The following is a 25,756-nucleotide window of genomic DNA, read 5'->3' as shown; positions in this document are numbered from 1 at the left end:
AAAAAAAAAAAAAAAAAAAAAAAAAAAAAAGAGTCACTCAGAGTTCTAATGCACAGAATCCTGGCTTCCATGTAGCTCCAGTCATTGTGATCAGACATCCTTTATAAATCATGTTTTTATAAATGTGTGTGTGGAATAAGATGAGGGGGAAATGGGGTGAGGTCATAATTTAGCATTTCTGCCTCATAAGTGTGCTTCCTTATCAGGGAAGACATCAGGTAGTTCCGATAATTGGACAAGAGTGGATCTCTGATAAGAGTGGATCAAGGTGACAATCTCTACCTCCTCCTACAAGAGGTAGTAACTAAAGCAGTCACTATCTAGTCCAGACATTCTTTGTGTCTGAAGACTTTGGGTCAGAAAAGCTGAATGCTGTTATTTCTTCTCAAGGAGTTCAGATTCTGGTGAGGTTTGATCTTACTCATCCCCAACATGATGGGGGGAAACAGAACAGAATCCTCATTATAGCTCACTAGTGCTAAACAGGAGAATCCACTGAACTGGAATAATGGGAGGTAACATGAGAAGATACTGGCCCAATACATGCCAAGCCCCGCATTCTTGCTGGTACACTTGTGGCGGATGAGGTGGAGGATGGGAGCGGGAGATGATGAGAGGGAAGGAGGGAGAACGGCTGGGATGAAGATCAAGTTAGAAGTGGAGGCCAAGCGTGATGGCTTACACCTGTAATCCCAGCACTTTGTGAGGCCCAGGTGGGCAGATCACCTGAGGGCAGGAGTTCAAGACCAGCCTGGCCAACGTGGCAAAACCCCATCTCTACTAAAAATACAAATATTAGCTGGGCGTGGTGGCGGGCGCCTATAATCCCAGCTACTTGGGAGGCTGAGGCAGGAGAATCACTTGAACCCAGGAGGCAGAGGTTGCAGCCTGGGCAACAAGAGCGAGACTCAGTCTCAAAAAAAAAAAAAAGTGGCGCTTCATCAGAACCCTGTCCCTGATCGTGGCCAAGGCACCATGATCTTCTCCTTTACCTTCCAGCCCTTCCCTGGGTTCACACAGCAGTGGATGCAAGACAAGCGCTCTCTCAGGAGCAGACTTAGGACCAGGGTTCTGTGCTGAGGCATGCCGGTACAACATCAGACATGCCATCTCCTGTGCTCGGCCTGTGCCCACTCTCATCAGTGCACACTGCTGCCATATTGTTTGTTAGATGTTGTGAACACTAGCCCTGCTCACAGGTAAAACTTGGAAGGGGACTCACCCTCTGAGCTCCTTTTTCTAGTGTCACTCCCACAGGGTGCTTCTCAGCCTTTATGTCCAGGAGCACATAACTGTCTCTCACGGATTTTTCCTGTGCTTGAAAGGTACCCAGGAAATGAAGTTTATGAACTTGGTGTCCTGTTTTCTTTCCATCTATATGTCCCTGGGAAAGTTATTAACCTCTCTGAGACTTAGTTTCCTCCATTCACGAGGATGGTACTTTCTGCCTCACTGAGATCTTATGATGAATGTATGAAATTGTAAGTAAGTAGAAGGTGCCTGGCACAGTACTTGACATATAACAGGCACTCAGCGCAACTAAGTCCCACTGTTGTGAACCAGTGTTTTCTTAAATGTCTAAAAGAGTTAGATACTATCACATGCTTTCAGTTTATCTCTGTTCTTCATTGCAAGAATTCAAGAATTATGGAACCATCAGTCTTGAAGGAGAGTTCAATAGGGCTCTGCAGAATATTATATGATCATGAGTTGAGAACAAAAAAACATGTATGAATTTAGCTTCTATTTGTTTCTGAATTATATGGTCTGATACTCATACCCAGAAACAAAGGAAGATGCTTCACATGCATGAGTTTGATTGACTATAATTAGAGTGATTTTGTAGCTTATAATTCAAACCAACAGCTTTTGAGTGTGAAAGGAATAATATTAGTTATTACACCAGGACAATAGATGTAAACTGGAGCTGTCTTAGGAAAATTGCGATTTATGGCCATTCACATTATGTCTATCACCACCTGTGTAATATATGCTTTAGGTCTTGGCACCAGAAAATTCATGCCCTGCTACCTTTAAATTAAATTAAACAGTGGCTGGGCATGGTGGCTCCTGCCTGTAATCCCAGCACTTTTGGAGGTCAAGGCAGGCAGATCACGAGGTCAGGAGTTCAAGACCAGCCTGGTCAATATGATAAAACCCCATCTCTGCTAAAAATACAAAAATTAGCTGGGTGTAGTGGCGCGTGCCTGTAGTCCCAGCTACTCGGGAGGCTGAGGCAGAAGAATCGCTTGAACCCAGGAGGTGGAGGTTGCAGTAAGCCAAAATGACACCCTTGCACTACAGCCTGGGCGACAGAGCAAGACTCTATCTCAAAAAAATAAAAAATGCAATTAAAAAAAAAAGAAAACAAAACAAAATTAGCTGGGTGTGGTTGTGCAGCCTGTAATCACAGCTACTAGGGAAGCTGAGGTACGATCACTTGAACCCAGGAGGCGGAGGTTGCAGTGAGCCGAGATTGTGCCACTGCACTCCAGCCTGGGTGACAGAATGAGACTCTCTCAAAAATAAAAATAAAAATTAATTAATTAAACAGTAGTATACGCGAGCTATCTAACGCTATTGCTTCACACCAAAATCACACGAAACACAAAGAGATACACACCTAGACACATCAAAGTCAAACTGTTGGGAAAAAAAGAGAAAATCTGAAAAGCAGCTTGAGAAAAATGACTCATCATGAACAGGGAACAATGCAATTAGCAACTGACTTCTCATCAGAAATGACAGACGACAGAAGGCAGTAGAATGACATTCCAAGTGCCAAAGGAATCTTTCAATCAAGAATTCTATTTTTCCACCAGAACTGCAAAAATGAAGGCATGATACAGATATTCCCAGTTAAACAAAGACTGAGAGAATTCATTATTAGCTGACCTGCCACTGAAAAAATATTAAAGGATATATTTCAGGGTGAAAGGAAATAACACTAGATGAGACTGTGGATCTGTAGAAAGAAATGAAGAGCACTCAAAAGGATATCTCTGGGTAAATATAAAAGACTATATAAACACGTGTTATCTTCCATTCTAATTTTGTTTGAGGGAAGACATTAGATTATATAAAGCATTAATTATTGCACTGTATTGTTGGATTTATAACAACAGAGAGATATAAAGGAGAGGGGAAGAAACAAAGTATTGGAGCAATATTTCTATATTTTCTTAGAATTAAGTCAGTATTACCTGAGGTAAATTAAGATGCAGATTGTACTCTACAGAGCAACCACTAAGAAAATAACTCAAAAATACAGTACAACAGCAGAGGAATCAAAGTAGAATACTTTAAAAAAAAATGTTTAGCACAAAAGCAGTAAGGGAAGATCAGATTTTAAAAATAAGACATAGAAACAAAGTGGCAGACCTTAATCCAGCCATGCTGATAATTATATTAAATATAAATAAACACTACAATCAAAAGGCAGTGATTGTCAAAATGGATAAAAAAGCAAGATTCAATTGTGTACTATCTACAAGAGATACTTCACACAAAAAGACAAAAGTTGAAAGTAAAAGGATGAAAAAGAGAGTACCATGTAACTACTGGCAATAAGAGAGCTTGAGTGCCTACATCAATATCTGAGAAAATAAAATTTAAGACAAGAAATATTATTGGAGACAAGAAATGACATTATAGTATCATAAAGGGTCAATACATTAGGAATATATAATAATTACAAGTGTAATGGTACCTAATAGCAGAGTCTCAAAATTATGAAGCAAAAATTGATATAATTAAAAGAAGAAATAGATGATTTAGACTTAACAATTGTAGTTAGAGAGTTCAATAACCCATTTTTAATAACTGATAGAACAACAATTCAGAAAATTAACAAGGAAATAGAAGACATGAACAACGCTATCAACCAACTTGACTAACTGACATTCACAGAACACTCTTCCCTCAAGTAATGAATGCACATTTTTTCAAAAGCACATGGAACATTCTCCAGGTTAGACCACATACTAGACCATAAGCCTAATTTTTAATATATTTAAAAGAATTTAAATCACTCGGAGTATGTTCTCCAGCCACAAAGGAATTAAAATAGAAACAAAAATAAGTTTGGAAAATCCTCAAATTTTAGAAATTAACACATTTCTAAATAACTATGGGCTGAAGAGAAAAATTACAATGGAAATTAGAAAGATTTTGAACTGAATGAAACAAAAATAAAATAAATTATGTATTTACACATGTCTATACACAGCAACATTAACAGGATGAAGCTAAAGCAGGACTTAGAAAAGCCGAATGGTCTTAAAACAATAATTTAAGCTTCCATCTTAAGATTAATTAGAGAAAGAGAGAAGCAAATTAAACCTTAAAAGGAAAGAAATAAAGACTAAAGCAGAAATCAATTGACTAGCAAAGAGAAAAATAATAGAGAACATCAAAGAAATGAAAGGTGATTCTTAAAAAAGATTGCAAAATTGATAAACTTTTAGCTAAACTGACCAAGAAAAAAGAGAGAAAACACAAATTAACAATCGAAAATCTAAGAGCAGACATCACTGCTGACCCGTCAGAAATTAAAAGAATGATAAGTGAATGTTTTAAACAACTTTACGTCAACAAATTAGACAACTTAGACGGAATGGAAAAATCCTAGAAAAAGATAAATTACCAAAACTACCTTCAGAGAATACTGAAAATCTGACTAGACCTATGCATTAGTCCACTGTGACACTCTAATAAAGACATACCTGAGACTGGTTAATTGATAAAGGAAAGAGATTTAGTTGACTCACAGTTCAGCATGGCTGGAGAAGTCTCAGGAAACATATAATCATGGTGGAAGGTGAAGGGGAAGCAAGGTACCCTCTTCACAAAGCAGCAGGAAAGAGAAGTGCCAGGAGGAGAAATGCAAGACACTTATAAAACCATCAGATCTCATGAGACTCACTCATTACCATGACAACAGCATGGGGGAAACTGCCCCCATGATTCAATTAATCTCCTCTTGGTCCTGCCCTTGACATATGGGGATTGTAAGGATTAAATTCAAAGTGAGATGTGGGTGGGGACACAGAGCCAAACCATATCAACCTACAACATGAAACATATCATACTATATAACCTATAACATTTTGGTCCTGAGACCAAATCCTTTGGACAGTGCCTGGAGAGAACCTCAAGTCGCAGTCATGTTTATCTGAAATACAGAGCCTGCCTCCAGGCTCCTCTCCACCCTGTGCTGTGCAGAGCTACGCAGTGCACTGAGGGGCCAGGGCTTCAGAAAGCACAGAGCATGTGACCTGGTTGGCAGAGGTACCAGGGTCATTGGTGCCAGCCCAATTCAGTGTACTGGATCATTAGTAGAAACAAAGCACCATTCTACTGAGAGCCAAGACCGCCTGCCAAGTACCAGTGTGAAGGCTGCCTCGTCACCACAGCTGTGAATCAAGAGTAGGCTGTGCTTGCTACTGATGCCAGCCTGGGGCATTTTCCCAGCCCCACAGTGCCTTTCTGAGTGGGAGGAGAGGCAGAGGGTGAGACTCTCCTTGGCGCCTGAACAGTGCCTCTGATGGAAGAACGTAGCTCAGTGATATTCCCGAGGAGGTTTATTGGTTCATTATCAGTAGGACTCTCCAAGGAAAGGGAACTGCTGAACCATATGGAGCAACTGCAGGATCATGTAATGGAAGCAGCATTGAACTTAGAGTTTGAGTCCTGTATTCCAGTCTAGAACTTACCTCCAGGTGGCTGTGTGGATTTAATCATATCACTTAACCTCTTTGGGCCACCTTGCACCTTGCAATTGTGTGCTGCTTCTCTCCCTCTGGGAACTAGAAGGCCAGGTCAGGTGTGGTTCAGTCCTGGTCTAACTGGACGGATGGAGAGAAGGTAGCAGAAGTGGGGCCAGCAAGCCTGAGAATTCATCTTATTCTCTGACAGAGCTCAGAGTTCTGAGAAGAATGTGGTCATGCAGAAGATTCTCTGTAGGCCACATCAGGACCTGGCTTCTCAGAAAGCTGTACTCCTCCTGCCTTTCAACATCTCAACACACTCAGCTCCTACATTATACACACTTACCGGAACCCGACTTGTCCATATGGGTTTAGAACTCTCTCTTGTCCTTCCCAGCCTACCTTCTACATTCTAAAAAGAGAGTCACCCACCCAGACAATCTCCTTGCAGTCACTTTTCAATGCACTAGAAGAGCTTCCTTAGTTGGAACAGTGAACAGTATGTTTTCAAACAAAAGGGGCTCACTGCCCAATGTGCTAGAAGCCAATGCTATATGACACCGCATTTCTGAGAAAAGAAAAGCTTTATACTGCAAACTGATTCACAAGAAGACTAGAACGTCAAGCTCAAATCTGTCTTCTTGTGCTGGCTCCAAAGCAGTATTTTTATTAGAAAAGATTCAGAGGGTGCATTCTGAGATTAGTAGGTGATTGGTGGAGGAAAGAGGAGGTCTTAGAAAGTCCTTGGGCATGTGTTTTTCTCTCTCCATACCTCCTCATGGGTTCCCTATGCAAATTTCAGGGGAATTAGTATGAAACATGTGGTGGAAATTCAGGCTGTGATATCAGCAAGCTCGTCCTGCACAGACTCCAATTGGCCATGGTGGTTACAACTGATTTCAGCCAGTTTTTTAAAAATCTTGTAGGCAGAGGGAGTTTCAGTGTTTCAGCAAGTTCTTTTTTTACCTGCCATGCTGCAAACTCAAGAGTTTCTGTTAGTCATTGGTTTCTTTAACTATTTGGGGCACAGTTTCAACAGTGCCCTGAAAATGGCCCAATTCAGGGGACAGCATCAGCCAGCATCCTGTGTGGGGTGTCTGCAATGTGAGATGCCATGGACCACGCCTTCCCCCGTAAGACTGATTCCTACTCTGCACCTGACCCTGCCCTGGCGTTCACCTGCCTCCCTGGCTGCTCTTTCATAGTCTCGTCATGCGTTCTCCTTGGGTTTACACCTAGGTTTTGGTGTTCTTCTCATCTCACTCTATACACTGCTCCTGGTTCATGTTTGCTGTTCTAGTCTCCTTGTGAGCCAGCATGCAATATAAAACATGTATAAAGGATTATAAAGCTGTACTCCTCCTGCCTTTCAACATCTCAACACACTCAGCTCCTCCATTATACACACTTACCAGAACCCGACTTGTGTGTATGTGTTTAGTGTTCTCTCTTGTCCTTCCCAGTCTACTTTCTACATTCTAAAAAGAGAGTCACCCACCCGGACGTCTCCTTGCAGTCACAGGCATGGGAGGAAGCATGGAGACTTTATGTTTCCATCTCTATGTCACTTCCTCCCATGCCTGTGTCTTCACCCTGGCCTCTTTGGGCTCCTTGACAACACACAGTAGAGGAGAGTTGGGGCTGCTCTCACTCGCAGCTCCACCAGGTCTTCCCCAGGGACCTCTGCTTCTGCACTCTGCAGATACTGGATGCCCACTCTGCCAGCGCAGGAAGGCTGCTGAGTAACCCCACTGCTTACAATAATTCCTGCCTCCCTATTGCTCCCAGAAAAATGCCAAGAATGCCAGCAAAGTCCTAGTTACTTCTAGCATGGTTAGACAAGCCCTTCAGGATGCAGCCCTGGACTGGGACTGACAGGTCTTTCATTTGGAACCGGGCCGGTAGCCTGGCTGGGTCACAGCACTGCCCTTAGCCTCTCAGCGCTCGCCCCCTGCAGGTCTCCCCCAGGAATGAGGAGCAGCTCAACAGCGGGGACGAGGTCAAGCCACATTCATTGTCATGTATCCTAGGTGCCCAGTACAGGTTCGAACCCATGGGAGGTGTTGATTAATGTTTGTGGAACAAAAGTGTGGATGAAAGGAAATCTTGGATTCAGAATATATTCCTGTCCCCTTCAGTCTCTTTGAATGGTCAGAATAGGCTTGTGTTTTGTGGCTCTGTGAAGGGTTGCTTACTGAACAGCCGTTTGCTGGCACATAAAACTGGCTCTGTCACTGCTCCAAAAGCATCCAGGGTGTTTGGCTCTGGAGATGGCATTATGCCTTCCTGATAGAAATTGCAAGCACACAGCGTGGCCCTCATAGGAGCCGTGAGCATTATGGTTAAAACCTTTGAGAGAAAACAGGTGCACGCCCTTTTGCTAAGCAAAAGAATCAGTGCAATTCATAGAACATGCCTGCTGTACACAATTATTACAACTTTAAAAACATCACCAATCTAAGCTGCACTCGGTGTGAAGTCCCTGGAAATGTTAGAGAATGTGGGGTTGAGATTCCCACATAAACCCTATATTACGTTTACCATGATCTATTATTTCATTTGCTAGAAATATAAAACAAATCAGTTATTTACAAAGCTGATTTTATTTTTTTTGCTAGGAATTGGTCACTGTATTTGCAGCAACAGAACTTTCCTTAGCTGAAATCACAGAGCTATATATTACTTTGGATGGCATATCATGGGAATATGCACAATAATAACTCATGAAGTCCTCATTGAGCTCTATCCACCAATTCTAAGTTCTGCTATTTCTAAACTGCTTTATAAACAGTGGGGTGTTTTGTGATATATTTATTATAATGGGTTTAAGTCATAAAAATGTAAGGAAAACACTTTAAAATCTTCCCAAATATCATCATCAGTTTCGACAATCATTTTGTAAATCGTATCGTGGTAAAATATGTACAACAAAATATACCATTTTAACCATTTATAGATATACAGTTTGGTGGTATTAAGTACATGCTCCATGTTGCACAACCATCACCGTCATCCATTTTCAGAATGTTTTCAACATGCCAACAGAAACCATGTAATCATTAAACAATAACTCCCCAGTCCGTCCTCCATCCAGCCTCTGGCAACCTCTGTTCTACTTTCTATCTCTATCAATTTGCCTATTCCAGGTATCTGAAATAAGTGGACTCATACAATATTCATCCTTTTGTATCTGGCTTATTTCAGTTAGAATAATGTTTTCAAGTTTCATCGTGTTGTGGCATGTATCAATATTTTCTTCCTTTTTCAGGCGAAACAGTATTCCACTGTAGAGATATCCCAAGTTTTGTTTATCCATTCATCTGTTTATGGAATTTAGGTTATTTCCACCCTTTGGCTACTGTGAATAATGTTGCTATAAACATTGGTGTACAAGTAGCTGTTTAAGGTCCTGTTTTTTTTTGGGGGGGGGACATACCCAGCAGAGAAACTGCTGGATCATGTTATAAATTTTTTAACTTTTCAAGGAATCACCAAGCTTTTCTTCCACTTAGCTGTATCATTTTACATTCCTACTGGCAATGCACAGGGTTCCAATTTCTTCGTACCCTCACCAACACTTGTTATTTTTAACAATAACAGCTATCCTAATGGGTGTGAAGTGGCATCTTGTTGTGGTTTAGATTTATATTTCCCTAATGATAAATAACGTTAGCACTTTTCATGTGCTTATTGTGCATTTGTATGTTTTCTTTAGAGAAATGTCTACTCAGTCTTTTGCCCATTTTGGAATTGCCTTGTTTTTTATTTTTGAGTTGTGGTTCCTATATTCTGAATAGTGATCCCTTAGCAGATATATGATTTACAAGTCTACTCTCATTCCATGGGTTGTCTTTTTATTCTCTTAATAGTGTCTTTTGTTGCACAAAAGTTTTTAATTTTGATGAAGTTCATCTATTTTTTTCTTTTATTGCCTATGGTTTTGGGGTTACAACCAAAAAACCATTGCCGAAACCAGTGTCATGAAGATTTTCTCCTATGTTTTTGTCTAGGAGTTTTATAGTTTTGGCCATTAAATGTAGGCCTTTGATCCACTTTGAGTTCGTTTTTGTGTACAGTGTTCAGTAAGAATCCAATTTCATTCTTTTGCATGTGAGTAATCCAATTATCCCAGTACTATTGGTTGAAAGGACTGTCTTTTCCCCCCAATGAATAGTTTTGGCAGTCATCAAAATCAAATGACTGTACACATAATAGTTTTTTTTTTTTTTTTTTTTTTTTCTGGGCTCTTTATTCCATTCCATTGGTCTGTATTTCAGTCTTCATGCCAGTTCTACACTGTTTTGATTACAGTAACTTTATAGTAAGTTTTGAAATCAGGAAGTATGAGTCCTCCAACTTTGTTCTTCCCTTTCAGGATTGTTTTGACTTTATTATTTTATATGGAATTCTTGGAGATGTCATATAAACTTTAGGATAAGATTTTCTATCTCTACAAAAAAAAAAAAACAAAACAAAACAGCACCTAGATTTTAATAGGATTGCATTGAATCTGTAGATCACTTTGGGAGATATTAATATCTTAATGTCTTTCAATCATTAACATAGGATGTCTTTCCAGTTATGCCTTCTTTAATTTCATTCAGCAATGTTTTATAGTTTTTGGTGTACAAGTATTTGCCTTTTTGGTTAAATTTATTTCTAAGGGTTTTTTATGTGCTTGTAAATTAAATTGTTTTAATCTTCTTTTTGAATTGTTCATTACTAGTGTGCAGAAATGCAATTGATATTCATGTGTTGATTTTATATCCTGCAAGTTTGCTGAATTCATTTTTTGACAGATTTTTGTGGAATTGTTGTGGTTTCCGGCATATAAGATCATGCCATCTACAAACAGAGATAATTTTACTTCTTCCTGCCCATTTGGATGCCTTTTATTTCTTTTTCTTGCCTAAGTCCTCTGACTAGGACTTCGCAGTACTGTGTTAAATAGAAGTGGTGATAGCAGGTGTTCTCATTTCTGATATTAGGAGAAAAGTTTCATCTTTTCAACATGAAATATGAAGTTAGCCTCAAGTTTTTTATATATGGCCTTTATCATGTTGAGATAGTTTCTTCTATTTTTACTTTGGTGGGTGTTTTTACCATGAAATGGTATTGAATTTTTTTCAGATGCTTTTTCTTCATCAATTGCTATTATAATGTAGGTTGTATCTTCATTCTATTTATATGGTGTGTTACATTGATTGGTTTTCATATGTTGAACTATCCTTGCATTCCAGGAGTAGACCTCACTTGATCATGATATATAATCCTTTTGTTATGCTGCTAAATCCAGTTTTCTAGTATTGTGCTGAAGCTTTGTACATCAATATTCATCAGAGATATGGGAACATAGTTATCTTTTATTATCTTTATCTGACTTTGTTATAAAGTTAATGCTTGCCTCATGAGTTAGGAAGTGTTCTCTCTTCAATTTTTTGAGGAATTTGAGAGTGGTTGATGCTAATTCTTACTGAAATGTTTGGTAGAATTTACATGTGATACTGTCCTGTACTGGATTTTTTATTTGTTTCATTATTGATTCACTCTCCTCATTGAGTAGAGGTCTGTTCAGATTTTCTGTTTCCTCATGAGTCAGTTTTGGTAGATTGTGTTTCTAGGTACTCGTTTATTTTGTATAGGTGATATAAAATTGATTATAATCCTCCCTTTCATTTCTGATTTTAGTAAATTGAGTCTTCTCTCTTTTTTTCCTTGGTCAGTCTAGCTAAAGGCTTGTCAATTTCATGGACGTTTTCAAAAAACTGCCTTTTGGCTTTGTTGATTTTCTCTATTGTCTTTATATCTCTATTTTGTTTATTAATGTTCCAATGTTTATTATTTTATTTCTTCTGCTATCTTTGGATTTTGTTTTTCCCTCTTTTGGTTCCTTGAGGTGTATAGTTCAGTTATTGATTTGAAATCTTTCTTATTTTTTAATGTATGCATTTATAGCTATAAATTTCCCTTATAATGCTACTTTCACTGTATCTCATCAGTTTTAGTATGTTGTGTTTTTGTTTTCATTTACGTCAGCGTATTTTCCAATGTTTTTGAGATTATTTTTCTTTGTTATAGTATCTTTGATATAGAGTACAGGTTTCTAGATCGACTGTTCTTTTTTCTCTCAATATTTTAAAGACATTGCTCCACTTTCTTTTAACTTACAATATTTTTTATGAGAAATCCATTACCATCTTTTAAGATTTTTACTTTATTCCTGGTAGTTAGCAATGTGATTATAATGTGCCTTTGTACTCTCTTTGTGTTTCTTGTGCTTGGTGTCCACTGAGTTTCTTGGATTTGTGAGTTTATAGTTTTCATTAAATTTGGAAAAAGTTCTGTCATTATTCATTCAAATATTTTTGTTCCCCTGCTTCTGCTTTCTGCTTTGGGCAATTTAATTACATGTATATTAGGCCACTTGAAGTTATTCCATAGCTAACATGCTCTCTTAATTTATTTTTCAGTCTTTTTTCCTTCTGTGTTTGATTGGCTAGTTTGTCTTCAGATTTACTAAATTTTATCTCTAATGTCTACTCTGCTGTTAATCACATTTTCTGTATTTTTTATCTAAGCCATTGTGGTTTTCATCTCTAGATTTCAATTTGGGTCTTTCAATCTCTTCCATTACTTTTTTCTTTTTCTTTTTCTTTATTATTATTATTATTATTTGAGATGGATTCTCGCTCTATTGCCCAGACTGGAGTACAGTCAGCTCACTGCAACCTCTACCTCCTGGGTTCAAGCAATTCTCCTGCCTCAGCCTCCTAACTATCTGAGATTACAGGCATGCACCACACCTAGCTAATTTTTGTATTTTTCATAGAGACAAGGTTTCGACATGTTGGCCAGGCTGGTCTTGATCTCCTGACCTCAGGTGATCCACCTGCCTCAGCTTCCCAAAGTGCTGGGATTACAAGCATGAGCCACCATGCCAGCCTATTTCTTCCATTTCTTTATTTAACATGTTCAGTATTTTTTCTAGCTTCTTGAACACACGGAATACAGTTATAATAACCATTTTCATGTCTTTGTCTACTAAATATATTGTCTGTGTCAGTTCTGGGTCAGTTTCAACTGACTGATTTTCCTCCTCATTATGGGTTGTGTTTTCCTGCTTGTTTGCATGACTGGTGATTTGTGATTGAATGCTAGACAATGCTTGCTGGATAGTTTGTATTCCTATAAATATTATCAAGCTTTGTTCAGGGACACAGTTATCTGAAATGAGTTTGATCCTTTTGAGCCTTGCTTGTAAGTTTTGTTACGTGGGACCACAGCAGCATTTAGTAGTTTTCGTTTTCCCCACTGCTGGACTCACGCAGAAAATTCAGAAATTCAGAAAATCTGACTATTTTAATGTCTATAACCTTAATTACATATCAAAATCCCTTTTTCCAGATAACATAATGCACTCACAGGTTTCTGGGATTAGGGCATGAATAATTTAGAGGGCCATTAGTAGGCCTTACACAGTTCACCCTCAGACTCCCTCCCCCTGCAATATTCATGTCTGTTCCATACAGAAAAGAGAGTTGTGCTCCTGAGTTTGTACCTACTGCTGCATGGTCGAAGGCACCACAGAGATTGGAAATTGTCAAAAAGATACTGCCTTTGCCCAGGATTGAGCCCAGATCAATCCTACTTCTGCTCAGGTGTTACCCTGTTCTTGCTGGTGTTACAAACTTCCAGAAACTACCACACTGTCAAACCCGAAAGAGAAGATTCTCTCTTCTTTCTGTGTTCTGATCTTCTCTCAGGCCCTCTCTCCTACTCGCAGTACCTAACAGTAAGCCAGTTGGCAAAGTATCTGTAGTTTGCAGACACCTCACTTGGCAGTATGGATTATAGGAAGGTCAGCGTGAGGCTAGATGAATTTGGCTGCACTTACCTCTCCTGCTGTCTTTGGTTCTGACCAGTGGAGTCAATGCACAAATAGCAATAGCCAGTTGGTGAACAAAGAATCAGATATATTCATCACTGGGCAAACTCCTCTGAAGTGCTGCTTAAATCTGGATTGTAGAGAATGGGTTAGTCATGAGGGCAATGTAGCAGCTCTGAAGAGGGTGGGTTTAGGCTAACTCTACAAGGGTTAGAAAAACTGCAAACTGACTTTGCTGCAGCTATAGGAAGGGTCTACTGCTGCTGGGGTGGAGAATTCAGGGTGATGGTCATAGCAACAGTAAGTGGACAGAAGGCAGACAAGAAGGAGCAAGTCTCCTCTTTCTCCTCAAGCCTCCCAGTCTCTTTTCAGGCCTCTTACTGTCACAGCCTCACAGGGAGCAGCTACAAAACAGAAATGGGTTTTGCAGAGAACCAGCCTCAGTGCCACAGAGCAGGGCATGTGTGGATAAATGTGGAGCTGAGAGATTAGCACCTAAGACTGACAAACCCTGTACCTGGGTGGCGCTGAAAGTGCATAGAACACATGCATGACCTCTCCAAGCAGATACAGATCTGTGGAGTAGCTATTCTCCCAGGGAGGAGAGAACTTGAGGCTGCAGGGAGGCCAGAATATCCTCTCTAGTATGTCTCCATGTGGGAAGACAGTTAGTCCTCCTACCACTGAGCCAAGACAAAACCTTCCTTCCCTTGCACAATGGCACTGGGCCAAGTAATAGTGACAATTGCTGAGGACAGTGGTTACACAGACTTTTGCAATCTGAGAAAGCAAAGACGCAACTTGTTTCATGAATATAGGTTGTCTAAAGGTAACACGTAATGTGTTTTTAGGAAAAAGTTATTTCCCATAGAAAAGTATATATGCATGTGATTAATTGTAATGATGAAATTCTTACTAAGTGCCTGCTACAACTCTTATAGGAAAGACCAGAGTTAATGCAAATTTTATACTACACATTGCACAGAATAAATCTTCCTAAAGAATATATAATTCAGATTAATGAGTAGTCAATCACCTTAGCCATTTTTTCTAAATATAAAGTTTTTTTTTCTCTAAATTAACTTCTGCATTTTTCCACAAAAATCAGAAGGTGCTTTTGGAACTGTACAACACAAAGCATGAACTCAAATGTACATGATAGATTTCAGTTGATAATAATGTGTCAGTATTGGTTCATCAATTGCGATAAATGTACCACATCAGTATTAATGTGTGTGTGTGTGTGCGCGCGCGTGTGCATGAGTGTGTGTGTGTTAGTGTTAGGAGAAACTGTGGAGGGAGAGAGGGGAAGAGGGGATATACTCTGCTTGCTGTTCAATTTTTCTGTACAACTAAAACTGTACCTTTGTTCTGATTACTTTTAAATTGAAATCCATTTCCTGAAAAATTGCCATCACTGTTTTCTAGTGCCTTTGACTTATCATGGCCCCTTGATGGGGACTGTCCAGACAGCTCACGCCTCCCTTTGTTCACAAAGGTGGGTGTGCTCATCACTGGGTGGTTTCTGAGACTGAGGAGCCATTAGCCTTCAGACTTCCTTTGCTTCAACTTCTAGCTGCAGTTGGCTGGTGGCTATTTTCACTTCAGCAAGAACTTCACTAGATTTGTAGATCTTTGGAAATCAAGACCAAGCTTGAGTAGAATATTTTTCCAGACATCTCTGAGGTTAAATTTGCAACCTCCTGTGAAGATTTGTCAGTGTTCTCCGAATCCTGGGTTTTGAAAGCTTCCCAGTTTCATGTTTGTCTATGATTTTTACAACATGGTTCTGAAAGTTCTGGCAAATATAATGTTTTAAATGGACACAGCTTTCGGACTTCCATGTTCGTGTCTGTAGTGTCCAGTTTTAGCAAGAACCCTGCTAAGTCAGTTTAACCAGATTGTCCATATTCAATATCTGATCACCATCAGTATCTGATCAGGTTCCTCATCTTCCACCATTTGCCAGGTAATGTCTGATCACCCTGGCCTTCCTGCAGCAAGAATCCTGTTAGGTTGGTTTAGCCAGAATCCCCCTTAGCCCTAATGCTTCCTCTTACTAATTTTCCATCCAGTGACCACTGCCTCCACTCTACTCCTTCACTATAAATTCTCACTTTTCTTTGTTGTATTCAGAGTTGAGACCAATCTCTCTCCTGCACTGCAGAACATCACTGCTGTGATCCCCACACCTATCTCGATGTTTCTGAATAAATAAAATACCCCTTACCATCTTTTTTTTTTTTTTTTTTGAGACGGAGTCTTGCTCTGTCACCAGCTGGAGTGCAGTGGCACGATCTCGGCTCACTGCAACCTCCTCCTCCTGGGTTCAAGCGATTCCCCTGCCTCAGCCTCCCAAGTAGCTGGGATTACAGGTTCGTGCCACCACATCCAGCTAATTTTTGTATTTTTAGTAAAGACGGGGTTTCACCGTGTTGGGCAGGATGGTCTCCGTCTCTTAACCTTGCGATCTGCCTGCCTCGGTCTCCCAAAGTGCTGGGATTACAGACATGAACCATCGTGCCCGGCCTCCCTTACCATCTTTAATAAATGTCATGAATTTTTTTTATTTAACATTATCTCCTATCCCTGCCCTTCCCACTCTACACATGCTTAAACCCCAGCGTCTCCCCTGTCTAATTCTGTTTGGAAGAGGCAGTACAGGATCATCTGCCAGATAGTCTCCCTCTCAGCCCCTGCTCCTAAGTCACAGGGCATTGATGGTCTAGACTAAAGTTTTTCTGAAATGAAACCACAGCCACACACTGCCCAACGTGTTTTTATTACCATAGTGTTAAAAAATATATAGAGAGAGATTCACTGAGGCCCATATAGGCACTGGAGAAACACATGGAATCACCATGCATGAAATCACTTAGAAGGAAGCTGCAAGACATTATGTGCCTATTAAATAATGGAAAATGGAATGTGCATTTTAAAAATAAGCCTTTCACCAAGACCCAAGACAAATGAGATCATCTTCTTGGAAAGAGCTAGCCAGGCATGGAAGAAATCCCACCATCCTTGTTCACGCCTTTACATATGAGGATGTGAAGAGGCCAGAGGCCAAGGCTTCTCACATGCATTCACCAGGGGTGCGGGGTTGGTAATACTTTTGGTTCTCAGACAGGATGAAAGAGAAGCACAGAGAATTTTGTTTCTCAGTCTGTCTCTCTCATCCTCTTCTCGTGTCTGAAATATCTAGACACTGCCCTTAATTGTGCTGGGGAACATGTGGCCCAGACAAATGAAGAACAATCAGTGCCTCATTTCCTCATGTTACAAATTCAGGAATTCTAATGTTGTCTTTGAAAGAAGGTAGAACAGGCGCAGAGGGAGGAATACTTACTCACTTCCACACAACCTCCTGGAGGAACAGTGGTGGGCCAGTGTAAAGCCTGACGGAAGAGAAAGAATGGTAGGAGCCATGAAGAGGAAGGATGAAGCAAAGATGGCTGACTTGACCATGGGATAGACAAAGGAAATGGTCCCACTAACACAAGTGAGTAAACTGGAAGCAGGCGTGGTGGCATGAGCCTGTAACCCCAGCTACTCCGGAGGCTGGGAGGATCATGTGAGTCCAGGAGCTGAAGACCAGCCTGGGCAACATAGTGAGACCTTGTCTCAAAACCAAAAACAAAATGGGTCGTTGTGACGAGGAGTATATTTCAGTTTGAGATTTGAGGTCACTGTGGAATATCAATGTAAAAACATCCTGACCGAAAATGAGAGTGTGGGAATGGATTCTTTGTGAGATTTTGGAGATGGTGATTTGAATTTAAAAGGTGCCAATTCAGATAAGTCATTTAAAAGCCAATATTTCACAAGAAAGTGAGTGTGAAAAGAGAACACCTAAAGGTATAGAGCCTTACAGGAGCCTGGTGTTAGGACAGAGAAAAACGAAGAACTTTTAAAAATAATAATAAAAAAGTAACACACAACTCCAAAAAAAATGATAATAATAATAGTAAAATAAAGGAGATATCAGAGATGTTCTGAGATGTGTCATGCAGCCCAGAATTTTGTTGGCATGGACTAGAGAGAGATTTGAACTCTGGTCTGTTTGAATCTGAAGTCCGTGCTTTTCCCACCACTACTTCTAAAACAAAAACACATCCCCTCAACCCAAACCCTCTCTCTTCTTGGGCTCCAAAGGCTTCTAAAAGTGCAGTTACCTTCTAGGTCTTCAGAAAAGGAGTTTGATTAAAGGCTCCAGAGAGGAGATGGAGAGGGCCAATAGCTAAGACCCAGAGAGAAGCCAGCTCTGCAGTGGAGTGAAGCAGATACCTGGCCTAGAGCCACACCACCACAGGGTGGTGTAACCTGGGTCTCTCTGAGGCTGAAGGCCAAGTTCTGTCCATGGTCCTACACTGCTGGGAGGAGAATGTTCTGAAGAAGAGATACCCACTTGTTACTGAAAAGTCAGAGAGGCTTCAGATGCTGATGAATGGTTTAATTGTGCTCCAAGATTACCAGTGGCTTTCAAAAGTACAGATATGGGTGGGTAAGGATGTAGGGAAGAACAGTTGTTATAAATGGCTCCATCAAGCATCCTGACCCCAGGGAGCATGAGCTTGGTCTATAGGGGGCTGAGTGGGCCCTGGAATGAGAGAAGGCATTTGATTACAGAGGAACAAGGACAGCTGTTTAAAAGCGGAGCACAGTCTACGGCCTTACCACCTTGAATACACCTGATCTTGTCGGCTACACAGGGTCGGGCCTGGTTAGTACTTGGATGGGAGACCACATGGGAATACCAGACACTGTGGGGTTTTAAAAAAATGTATAATGAGCTCCCTGAGACTGAGTTTAAGATGAGAGGAAACATTCAATTCAATCCACTACCATTGAGGGTCTTCTATGAGCCAGGCACGGCGATAAATTAAATGCTGGGGATGCAGCCTTGAGTTTGATGCAGTTCCTGCTACTAGGAGCTGCAGCGTGGAGGAGGAATGAGGCAGCTGCAGGAACAGACCTCTGTGATAAAGGAGTGAGTGCTCCTGGTTCACCTGTGATCGATTGATTGCATGTGGCCCTACCCTTCTCCTGGCCTGTGCCATAGTCCCTGCCCCATCACTTTGGAGTGCCTCCCCTTTGACTCTGGGACCTGCCTTGGGATTTGCTTTGTGTCGGCCAATGGGACACAACTGATATATTGAAAAACCTCATTCTTGTTCTCAACCACTTCCGTGAGATTGTAGTAGTCTAATTTGAGCAGAGTACAAGAGGGACACACAGTTCAGTCACCCTGATGGCCCTGTGCCAGCTGATTGCAGACACATGACGGAGAATGAGTCCAGAACAGTTCTGCTGAGACCCCCAATCCCTGGCCCAGGGATCTAGGAGCTAAATAGATGCCTGTTGTTCTAAGCCATGGAATTCTGATGTTGTTTTGATGCAGGGTTGTGTGGCAATAGATAACTGGTACACGATTTGAACAGAAGGGAGCATTGTTTCAGTTTACTTTGGGATGACAAAAAAGAGTAAAAAAAAAAAAAAAAAAAGAAGGGATTCAAGGCTACACAAGGAAGAGCCTGGGGCAGTAGAGCCCCCATACATCTGCATAAACAAGGAAAATAGTACATAGCATGTAAGGCAGGGCAGGAGGTAGAGTAGGGGGGCTCAGGCATGAGCTGGCAGGTGGGTGGGTGGCTTCTTGGGGCTAATGGGGAGAAGCCATCCTCATGAATGGGAGAGAGAAGCTGAAGAGGCTGCATGGAGGACCAGCTTTGAACAGATAGTGCTGTGTCCAAAGGTGGCCCCAATAAAGCAGCTGTTGTTCTTGGAGCCAGGCCTTTCTCCTGCTTCCTGTGTGACCCTCCCAAGAGCCCAAGAGTCGGAAGCATCATCACACCCACGTTCCAGATGAAGAAAGTGTACCATGAGAAGCAAGGCAGCTTGCCCAAGTCACCCAGTGCAGGCATGACAGAGAGCGCCAGAGCAGGAGAGGAGGGCCCAGGCGGGTCTGGAGCCTCCATTTCTAGAGGAAAGGTGAGAAGAAAGTCCTGGAGAGAGGACCCTGGGGGTGGTATGGGGGCTTAGGAAGGACACGAGAGACCAGCTGCCATGGAAAGTGAGGCTAGGAACAGATCAGGGACTGCAAAGCCTTGGCCACACCTCTCTCCGGCTCTGCTCAGCAGCCAGGAGGCAGGAGCAGGCGGACAATGGGAGTCAGGGCGTGAAACATTCACGCTAAGCTTTAGCAGGAGACCCCGGCAGCCAAGGGATTTCAGATGGAAGGAAAGACATAGATGGGGAAGGAAAGAAACCAGGAAATCCAGAAGAGGATGGAGGGCCTGGCAATTGAAAGAAGGTGAACCAAGGGTCTCAGAAGAGCCAAGTGGGTGTGGGGGAGGGATGAGGCCCTGAACAGGAGGACGTGGGCAGAGGGGACTTGTGCACCGGGAGACGGTTAGAAGGCCCCTGCCCACTACCAATACTGTCCAAGTCACAGGAAGGCTGTCATGGCAAACTGCACAGCTGTCTACAAATACCAGGGAGAATGACTCCCCAGCATCCCACTCCTGGGCCCAGGTGACAGCAGGCATCAAGACACTGGCAATTTGTCTTTTTAAGATCATTGCAAGATCTTTTGCAATGATGGAGATGGGAAAATTCATCCAAGACATAATTATGTCCATGTGGTGGAAAAGCACTCATTCCATTTCTTTTCCTCTGAAACTTGGCTCCTCCTTCTCCTGTGACTTGGCCAGGGCCAGGCCAGGCAGATGGAAAAGCCAGCATCAGTGATGTGGAGGTCGTTCATGGCACAGGGTTTAGAAGCCTGGATGTTCTGGGAGAGCCCTGCTCGTTCATCTCATCCAGGGAAAATATTGCCTCTATCCACGGGAAGAGCTGGGTTCTGGCAGCTAGGGAGGCCGCTTGCAGCTGACAGGGTATTAACTGTGAAGCCTTTGGGTGGGAAAATAAAACTCCCCACCTCTCCTGCCAAATGAATATTTAAATTGGGGCCAGGTGTGGTGGCCGGGCACGGTGGCTCACGCCTGTAATCCCAATACTTTGGGATGCCGAGGCAGGTGAATCCCTTGAGGTCAGGAGTTCAGTTCAAGACCACCCTGGCCAACGTGGTGAAACACCATCTCTATTAAAAATACAAAAATCAGTCAAGCGTAGTTGTGTGGGCCTGCAATCCCAGCTACTCAGGAGGCTGAGGCAGGAGAATCACTTGAACCCAGGACCCAGAGGTTGCAGTGAGCGGAGATCGCCCTACTGCACTCCAGCCTGGGCAAAAAGAGTGAGACTCCATCTCTAAATAAATAAGCAGGCCTTTTTTAAAAGAGGGGAGAAGAGGCCCGGAAGAAGCAAAGTATATACCAAAAAATGAGCTGTCCAAGAGCGAGAATCCTTCAGAGCAGCAGCAGCCCTGGCGGACCAAGGATGGGTTTGGCCTGGATTTCCAGAAATAGCCTGTGGTGCGGTCTGCTCACAGGTACCTTTATCTCCGGAAAAGCCGGGGGACCACACGCTTCAAGTCACTTGCCTCTGGAGATTTAAGCATTTCTTTTTCTAGCTCCACATCCTGGTGGCTGACCTTGGTGGCCTGGTCTGAGTCTTCCCCCGAAAAGGTTGGCGGTGCCTGGGGCAAGAGGGCAAGAAGTCAAAGGGTTCCATCAGCAGAGATGTTGCCTACCTTGCCCAGTTCATTTGACTGAATTCCCCAGGACCCAAACTGCCCATTTATGAATTTCTGACCCGACCTAAAGACAATAAGGCTTCGGAGAGAAAGCTGACAAAACTGTCTCTGTATATCTAGAAGACCGAGAGTGTCATGGACTGTGAAAAGTCACAGGTGGTGTCTTTTTCCTCCAGCAAATGGGCCCTGAGGCTTGGGCAGCCACCACCCCTGATATGGTGCCAAAGTTGGACCAGATCCTGCTCAGTAACGGGGTGCTGGAGACGTTGATCCAGCCTGCATCCATCCTCGGAGACGCCCAGAGCCTCTGGACAGCGAGCCAAAGGAAACGGTTGTAACAGAGCATTTGCCTCCAATTAGGAAGAGCATAGCACATTGGAGAACGCATTTGCTTCCACAAGCCAGGGAGGAAACACATGTGGGATCCAACAGGAACCCCATCCTGGCTTCCCCTCTCAGTCACACTGCCAGGTTCAGGGCAGGACGAGGACACATGGCTTTGCCTCTACAGCATAGAGACCCACGGAGGGGACTGACAGGAGCACCATTTAGAACTCCAGAAAGCTTGTGACGGTCAGAATCTCAGCAGTCCCTCTGTGGAATGGTTCTTATTTTTCTGAATCAGGGACCCCTTTGAGAATCTGGTTAAAAAAAGTTATGAGTCTGTTCCTCCAGTACATGCACAGACACATAAGAACGTGTGTATCATTTCAGAGCGTGCGTAGACTCCCTGACCACCTGTGGACTGCGGGTTAGTTCCTGTCTCCTCTGTCTCCCTGAGCAGGTGACACATGGCTAATAGTGTGCAGAGCAGGACTGGACTTCAGAACTCCAAACCCAGAGCCTTTTTATCTCTCTTCCACTGCCTCCATCTGCCTGATAGATTTCAGAGCCTTTCGAGAGCCTTGGAGAATGAACACTTCCGTGTGTTAATTCTAATCTGGACTTCATTCACCCCTGAATCAAGAACCCCAGTGAGACCCCCTGCCCCCCTCACACTTTTAAGGCTTGCATCCACGGCTTGAAGTCCCACACCCCTGGGAGAGTGGCTCAGGGCCAGCCAGGTATTGGATGCCAACAGACTTATCTAGGAACTGCTGCCTCCACGAAGACACTGGGCTTGGAGAGAGAGCAGAAGGTTGGTCATCCTCAAGCTCTCATCTCCACCAGGCCACAGGGCCCCAAAAAAGTCACATAGTAAATAGAAGGGGTATTTTTCAGGCCCAAATTATAGCCTGAGCTAAACTAATGAAACCAGTTTATTAGGTCAACTGTATTCACTGGGGAAATAATGCTCTTTTTCTTCTCCAACTATACTATCTCTGAAATTCCTCTTCCCTTCTTTGGACAGTATCTCCACCATTCCCTAAGGTCTTCTTCTTAGGGGCAATGACTCACTTTCTGGCACTAAATGTCCAGCTTAGGCCCAGCTAGCTTCTGGGTGTCCAGTTTGCACTCCAGGCAGTGGATGGGCCAGTGGCTCTCACGATGGTCTCTCTTGTTGCCCTGCCGTGGAGATAGCCCCAGATAGCCCCCCACAAATATATGGGGTTTTCAAGGATGTGCAGAGGGAGGACATGAATTGCCAGAGCCACCTGGCAGCAGCAAGGCCAGCAGAAGTGGTGCCTACCAGGTGCCAGACACTGCTCCAGAGACCGGACATTCTGCAAGCCTGGCAGAGCCTTGACTCTCAAGGAGCTGGTGGTCTACTGGACATGTAAGTCAAGGATGCTTTTATCTGGCAGCCGGAAGATGAATGTGCTTTGTAAAATGACTTGATTATTAAGATCATAGAGAGCAGAGATGGTTATCTATGTCGATTTTTATTACAGTTTAATCTAGAAAATCCAAAAATAGCTATATGAGTCACCAGTCAGGAGATGTGTTTCAGGGTAGATGGCAGTTTGCTGAGCAAAGAACCAGGAGGCTGTGGGGGGAAAGGACATGTTGTAACCCTAGGGCCTGGAGGGCCTTAAACCTCTATATCCCTGCTTCTGATTTGCATTTGCTACATAAGACAGACACTGATACAACAAAACTGTAAGCAACTCTCCAAGCTATAGGATGCAGCTGTCACCGAGTTTCAGGGGAAGGAAAGGGCACCAGAGTTTGCTTTCGGGCTGCTTTGATAATGAGTTCCCTGATAATGACAAACAACACAGGTGAGGTTTCCTCTGTGTGCCAGTCTCTGTTGACTGTGCTTGCCGGTGTTATTCCTTTTGTCCTCATACCAACCATATGACACAAAACTATTGTTTTACCCATATTACAGATGAGGAACTTGGCAAAGAGGAAAGTTAAGTCACGTGTCTTATGCGACTTACTGATAAGAAGGCACTTAGAAATGGAAACTCTTCCCCGGGGTAATTGAAGCAATTTGTAATTAATTGCGCCCCTGACAGGACATAACCAATGGGTAGGGGAGGATTTTCATGAGTGGTCCAGTTCTAGAAAGCAGGTCATTCATGTAATAGCACATTTTCCTAAATGGCATTGCAAAAGTGGCTGTAGCTAGAATCCCAAGGGATTTGGGATTCTGGCAATGAGGAGAAGTGGAGAGAAACTGTCCAAAGTGCAGGCTATTTATTGATCACAGAAACCCTGCATCAGTGCTGACTGAGTCTGGGATGCAGGCTGATGCAAGGAAAGTGAGTGATTCCAGCAGAAATTAGCTGTTCTGCCTGCCTCCCATGGGGCCCTAAAACTGCACCGTCTGCCTCAGTACACTACCTGTGCAAGAGCCCATGTTGGAGGAGGGCAAAGGCCCTGGGGAGAGCACAGCTGGATATGCAAGGGCTGGAAGACAGAAACCAGAGTATGCAGGGCTAGTCTGCCAGGAGCAACACTGGGCACCTGCTTCTCCACCTGCGCAAGGCCCGGAGGGCTTCTCAGCCACTGTCCTCATCCACTACCCTGTTCTGGTGCTGCCAGGCGCAGAATGCACCTGGAGGAAAAGCTGAGTAGAATGAGAGCTGGAGGGTGGGAGCTGGCGTGTTGGAGGAAACTTGAGCATAACTTAGGTCCAGGCACTCGACACCCGCTCTATGGAGTCAGCCCTTGGGGAGTCGGAAAAACAGAGGTAGCAAATCCCACTGCAGGGAGCTGGCAGAGTCAGGTGGCATGCAGAAGAAAGAGCACAGCAAGAGGGGCCTGGCAATGGAGCAAAGTCATCAAAGGCATGGCACCCTCTCCAGTGGACGGGCATGGCCTCAGAGGTGGTGGCAAGGAAGGAGGACAGGAGTCTGGCTAGCTATGTAGAAGCCTTTTGGGGCACTGGGACAGGGAGCCACCTTCTGCCCCCTCCCCCCCAGCTGCCCCCGATTCATTGTGCAACTGCTGATAAAATAATGACTGTCGCTGATGGCATGCTTACTGTGTGCCGGGCGTTATGTTAACAGCTATTTTATTCAATCCTCTCAGCAACCCTGTGAGGTTGAGAGAGATGATAGAATCCATCACATCACATGGCTGGGAAGGAATCTCAGTCTGTGCAACTCAAAGTCCATTCTTAACCCCCCACCCTCCTGCACACCCTCACCTGGAGCTCCCCAAGCTGAGACTAGAGGTGCTGTCCAGGAGGGTCCCACAAGCAACTGAGGATTGGAGACCCCCGTGTTCTTAATCTTGTGCTCTAGAAGGAAAGAGAGCTGAGTGTGGAGCAGGCACACACCGTGCCAAGGCCCCTGGAGCTCAGATCTAAGATTCAAGATGTGTAGGGCCCAGGCACTTTTTGGTCACTGAGACTGAGTCACCCCTCCTGCCACTCCCTGTGTCTTCCCCATCCACGACCCCACCCCTACCCCAAATGTGAGCAGTCAGTGATGCTCTTTTAGAAACCACACTACAGAGGATGTGGCTGTTTTCTGGATGGCTTCAACCTGCTTTCCGACAACAATCAAACCCACGTCATGCTCTGGCAAGGCCACGTGATCCTCCAGGCCCTGACACTGGCACAGTCAGTGGCCAGCATTGCCATTAGACATGGGAGAAGCTGAGTGCAGCATGAGGCCTGAATCTACCACAGGGAAGCCATCTCACCCACGAAAAGGACTTCTGACCCCCAAAGCAGAGAATGTGCCCAGCCTATCTGTGGTTAAGAGACAGCTCATTCATTGAATGAGAACTCATTCATTGAACTCATTCATATGAAAGTCATGGCCACTCATCTGTGCACCATGTCTCTGAAGAAGCCCCTGGGTCTGGGCAGCAGCCAGCCTGTCCACCCCCTCCCCACGGGCTGCTCTCGGCCAGCTGCTCCATCTGTGCCTCCTGCATACAACCCTGCTTTTTACCTCACTGGTCCTACTCCCCTGGCCCTGGGATGCTGCTCTTGGCTCTGCAGCTGTTTGGCTGGATGCCTCTGAATAGAACATTCAGCCTCTATGTTCTTCTATTTCTTCAACTGGAAAACAGAGAGAAATATGGTCATCATTTTTTTCAAGGGGTGAAGGAGTCATTGGAAGAAATAGCCTGGTAAAGATTCAAAACCCATCGGCTATTTGGAAGAAA

General features: G+C 43.3%; 1 protein-coding gene across 1 annotated transcript in view; it reads left to right on the top strand.

Moving 5' to 3' along the window:
* The window catches only part of CAPN9 (calpain 9), a 75,897-nt gene extending 54,312 nt beyond the window's left edge, over nucleotides 1-21,585 (top strand). Inside the window, exons 20-22 of the mRNA XM_026455092.1 lie at nucleotides 9,616-9,620; nucleotides 21,044-21,179; nucleotides 21,424-21,585. Coding sequence (XP_026310877.1) covers nucleotides 9,616-9,620; nucleotides 21,044-21,179; nucleotides 21,424-21,585 — 303 coding nt within the window. The remainder of the gene's footprint in view (nucleotides 1-9,615; nucleotides 9,621-21,043; nucleotides 21,180-21,423) is intronic.
* The last annotated feature ends 4,171 nt before the right edge of the window (nucleotides 21,586-25,756 follow it).

Source organism: Piliocolobus tephrosceles, chromosome 1, assembly GCF_002776525.5.
Source record: "Piliocolobus tephrosceles isolate RC106 chromosome 1, ASM277652v3, whole genome shotgun sequence".
Classification (NCBI taxonomy): Eukaryota; Metazoa; Chordata; class Mammalia; order Primates; family Cercopithecidae; genus Piliocolobus; species Piliocolobus tephrosceles.
Note: the sequence above shows the minus strand (reverse complement) of the source record. Positions and strands in the feature narration are given on the sequence as shown.